At 29.2% G+C, this 4295-nt stretch overlaps 1 protein-coding gene across 2 annotated transcripts; it reads left to right on the forward strand.

Moving 5' to 3' along the window:
* Nucleotides 1-265: 265 nt before the first annotated feature.
* Nucleotides 266-2593, forward strand: LOC108909262. Of its 2 annotated transcripts, XM_018713536.1 has the most exons (8): nt 266-286; nt 397-786; nt 1006-1243; nt 1298-1467; nt 1525-1821; nt 1879-2079; nt 2145-2270; nt 2408-2593. In XM_018713536.1, the coding sequence occupies exons 2-8, from the start codon at nt 417-419 to the stop codon at nt 2509-2511; spliced, it is 1506 nt and encodes a 501-aa protein (XP_018569052.1). In that variant the 5' UTR covers nt 266-286; nt 397-416; the 3' UTR covers nt 2512-2593. The 2 variants fall into 2 exon arrangements, with proteins under 2 accessions (XP_018569052.1, XP_018569051.1); XM_018713535.1 differs by lacking the exon at nt 266-286 and having other exon boundaries at nt 304-786.
* Nucleotides 2594-4295: the final 1702 nt, after the last annotated feature.

Below are 4295 nucleotides of genomic sequence, written 5' to 3' on the forward strand. Positions count from 1 at the left end.
AGTATTTTTCCAGTTAAAAAGAAATATCCAATTTCTGATAGCTGTTTTTAACATTAAAATATTGTTAACAAACTTTTTCAAAAACTTTTTACATGAACTGGTTTATTTGATAAAGAGATCAGTAATCATAATGATCGGGTTAACACGATCACAGTTTACGAAAACGGAAAAGACCTATTGATACTGAACTAAATACATATTACGTAGTTTTCTATTCTGGGATTTTACATGTTCAGTTGTCAGTTGTCGTTGCCTTGTCGTTGTCAGTTGAAGAAAAATTTGAATCGTTTGTTATTCTTTAAATATATTTGCCAATTTAGAAGTAAATTTTGATATTTATATTAATTTCATATATAGGTATGTTATTTTGTTATTTAAATGCATTCAATTTATTAGATCAAAAACTTTCCATTTGAATGGCTGACGAAAAGAAAAGGATATTAGTGCTGCAAAATGTGGTTTTAGACACAAATAACATTTTACAAGACAAAATGAATTGCAACAAAGATGGTCTAAATTCTCATGATAATAATTCTATTCCAAATGTCAGAAAGCGCAGACTTACCGCTAGTACTTATTTATTTGATGAAGAACCAGTTTTTTCTGATTCCGATGACGAAGAAAAATACTGTAAGAACGTTTTAGCAACTCAAAACTGTTTCAACTTTCCAAATAAAACTTCTGAAAAGCTGGATGCAGAATTTCGATGTAACTTATCTCCAGATGATTTAAAAATAATAGAAGTTATTAACGAGGTTATTAAAGAATGTGCATGTGTTAATGTTGGTAAGTTAATATAACAAAAATTAATTTTTTTTATCTTATTGGCTCTTGGTTAAAGTTAAAATTGTAGCCAAATTTTTTATAATTTTGAGTAATCATTCAGTCAACATTTCTTTCAGTTCTTGTAATCATTTATTAAACATTTCCTACAGTTCTCGTCAACATTAATTTATTTTAAAGAATGTAATGCTATACTCATTTTTTAATTTGGAATTTTTACAGCGAATGTTAATGATGATTTTAAACAGTTAATAAATTTATGCAAAGAGTTAGAAGTCAAGTATATTGCACCACCAACCTCTGGAAAAATACTTTCGGAAATTGTAGCTGCAAATAATGGGCCCATTGACAATGAAGTTCTTAGTAATAAAGATCTGGTTAGTAAGAATTTGGCAAATATTCAAGAATTAATACCAACACCGGAAGATCAATATTATCAAGTAAATTTTGCACCTTCTAGGTTAGTAACCGTTGAGGTAACAATATATTATGTACTTATAAAATTTTTTTTCAGGAATGGTTGTGCAGGAGCTGAAAATAATTCTTTCTTTTCTCAAATGTTTAGTTTCGACAGTGGCTTTTCCAGTGTTCCTTCCATTACCAAATACATTACTGACAATGAAGAAAAAGAAAATAAAGTAAGAAGGTCTAGTAGAATACGTAAACCTGTCAATATAAACAATTGTAAGTTACGTTTTAAAAATATAAAATATTCAAAAAATAGCTCAATTACCTTTTCAGCTGGGATATTCGTTACTCGAAAATATATAAAATTATTGAATAGAAAGCGAGCACAAAGAAAAACAGAAAACAATGTGAGGAGTAAACAGAAAAATTCATCCAAAAAAACTAATACTACAAATATACTAAAACAGAGAACAGAAAATAAAAGTGTTAGTAATGTTCTTATGGGCAGAAATGAAGAAAAAAATATTAAACAACAAAATTTCATAACCAAATCTATTGCTAGCAATGAAGAAAAAGAAAATGTAGGAAGAAAATCTACTCGGATACCAAAACCTGTCACTATAAAAACTTGTACGTTACATTTAAAAACAAAATATTCAAACAATATAATATCAATTACCTTTTCAGCTGGGATGTTCGTTACTCGTAAAGATTTAAAATTATTGAATAAAAGTCGTCAACGAAGAAAAACAGGAAACATTGTTAGGGTTAAACAAAAAAATTCATCCTCCAAAATAACTAATAGGGGTAAAAATGAAGAAAGAAATACGAAACAACAAAATAAAAACAAATCATCTCTAGCCACAGTAATGAAATTGAAAGAAACAGGTATATCTTATACATAGGTAGCATAATTTTAAATTAAAATTTATATTAATGCTTAACGTGTTTAGTTGGGTTAAAGGACTTCCAGGAAAGTATATTCCATCTGAAAGCATTGTATTTACCATCAAAGCAAGTTAAATCCTTAGCTAGAAACTGGATGAAAAATAAAAGCGTTGAAAAGAACAAATTAGCAGGTATAGCATAACTTAGAGCGGAATTACCTATTTAGTCGGTTTTTAGATTTGTAGTTTCATAAAAAAAAATTGTAAATATAAATTTTTCTCTGCATGAACGAGGCTTAATTTTATTTCATTGATTTGAATTTTTTTAGATGATACTAGGTCAGTTTCAATGCAACATAAAACTAGAAAACTCTATTCTCCACATGAATGGTTACACGCACAAGAATTTATTGATCTTGAAGTGAAAAACTAATTTGACAAATTTCCATTTAACTTTTTTTTTAAATTTTTGTCTACAAATAAATATATTACTTTTTCTTTTTGAAAGAACTGTTTGTGAATATTAATATTTTTATATGTATATAAATAAGAAACTATAATGTTTTCAGTGTCTTTTTATTTTCTTTATTCCTAAATCTTTTTTTGCATTTATTAACTTGTGACATAGTAAATTTTAAGAAATGACTTAACCTATTTACATTACAATAAATTCCTCAATTTATTTGGTCAATTTCAAGTCTACATATTACTGTACTAAATGTACACAATTCCGTTGCAATTTAAAAAAATTTCACAATGTTCTTCAGTGATTACAAATAATTTCTTTATAATTCTAACGGGTGTATCCATAACCATTTAAATTTCCCGCCCTACTATATTCTTTTTGTTTTGTTTTAAGTTCGATGAGCATTTTAACTGGAAGTGGGTTGCGATTCTTGATTGAAGAGCAATGTGTATGCGAATTGATATTTTTATCCCTTTCTTACGATGGTAATTGAGAGAGGCAGGATATGTGACTCGCTCATACGTCGCCGTTCGAATGTTCAGGAATAGAGGTCCTGGAGTATATTTTTTTGTCTTATCGAGTTTATATATGTGCATGCCAATTGCAAATTCAGCCTTTTAATAAAATGCCCAAGTGTTTTATAAATGACTAGGCAAATTATAAAACGATGATCAATTTTTTACAATTTGACTAAAAATTTTAGACATTTTTAATTATGCCTGTCCATAAATTCATTTGAAACTGCACTTGATTAAACGTTGCTTAAAAATGAAATGCATTGCAATTTGTATATGCATATATCTCTATAACTAAGGAAAATATCGAAAACGAACAAGAGTAACTTTTTTATGAAACGAAGGACATTCATTCATATTTTCAATACACAATGTCCGTCCTTTTTATCAAAGCAATAGGGCATAACTGACGCCCTATACAAGCAACACCAAATTTAGTTAAAAATTATTATATGTCGTGTCAAAAAACATTATTGTGCCAATTTTTTTGTTCATACTGTGACAGTTTTCAAAATTATTGAGAAATTCCAAAATAAAATTCAAACTTTGCCACCCTGTATCTTTGAAACCAGCAACATTTGCATAAGGCATATTTTGCTCAATCGACTTATTTTGGCCACCAGTATCTCCAGCTTTGAGATTTCCCAACCTTTTGGAGACACCGTATGTAGTTCATTGCCCAGTCTCTTTCTCTGTCCGTCACTTGCCTACACTGTCGCTGTAAGTGTGGTTCTTCCATGTGGTATATGCTCCAAGATTCCTATGGTGTTGGGTTTACGATTCCCGATTTCGAGGACTGCTTCGACCTGAACGATTTGAGGAACTAGGTGATATAGGAAAGAAATCCGCTTCTGCCTATCGATACAGTTTTGGTATTGCAAGGTTTTGAAAGTATTTGTTTATTTTTACCAATACATATCCTCTTAGTTCACAAAATACTTGACTATCCGCAACTGGCTGCAGTAGAAGTGAAATTAATTTGCCTCAGGAGCTATGCTATACTTCTAGCGATACTCAAGTACACCTTTTATGTTTAAAAATCACTTAAAATGCAATTCTGTTTTGTGGTATAGCAATAATTTTTTATAAAGCGAGATCCTGAAAACAGTTTGTAGTGATTTTCTACATTTTCATGAAATTATATGAATGAAGTTCGACTTCAGTATTTTCTATTTCAATATACCCTATATCTTGGAAATTAAATATTTTTCAACATATACCAGATTAGCTTATGAA

The sequence above is a fragment of the Anoplophora glabripennis genome, unplaced genomic scaffold (assembly GCF_000390285.2).
Source record: "Anoplophora glabripennis isolate ALB-LARVAE unplaced genomic scaffold, Agla_2.0 scaffold306, whole genome shotgun sequence".
NCBI lineage: Eukaryota > Metazoa > Arthropoda > Insecta > Coleoptera > Cerambycidae > Anoplophora > Anoplophora glabripennis.

What these genes read in the sequence shown, in the direction of transcription:
- LOC108909262 (XM_018713536.1), top strand. Translation starts at nt 417, where the DNA reads ATGGCTGACGAAAAGAAAAGGATATTAGTGCTGCAAAATGTGGTTTTA. An exon ending in ATGTGCATGTGTTAATGTTG is followed by an intron (nt 787 to 1,005) that starts GTAAGTTAATAT and finishes GAATTTTTACAG; the next exon opens with CGAATGTTAATGATGATTTT. An exon ending in AATGAAATTGAAAGAAACAG is followed by an intron (nt 2,080 to 2,144) that starts GTATATCTTATA and finishes TAACGTGTTTAG; the next exon opens with TTGGGTTAAAGGACTTCCAG.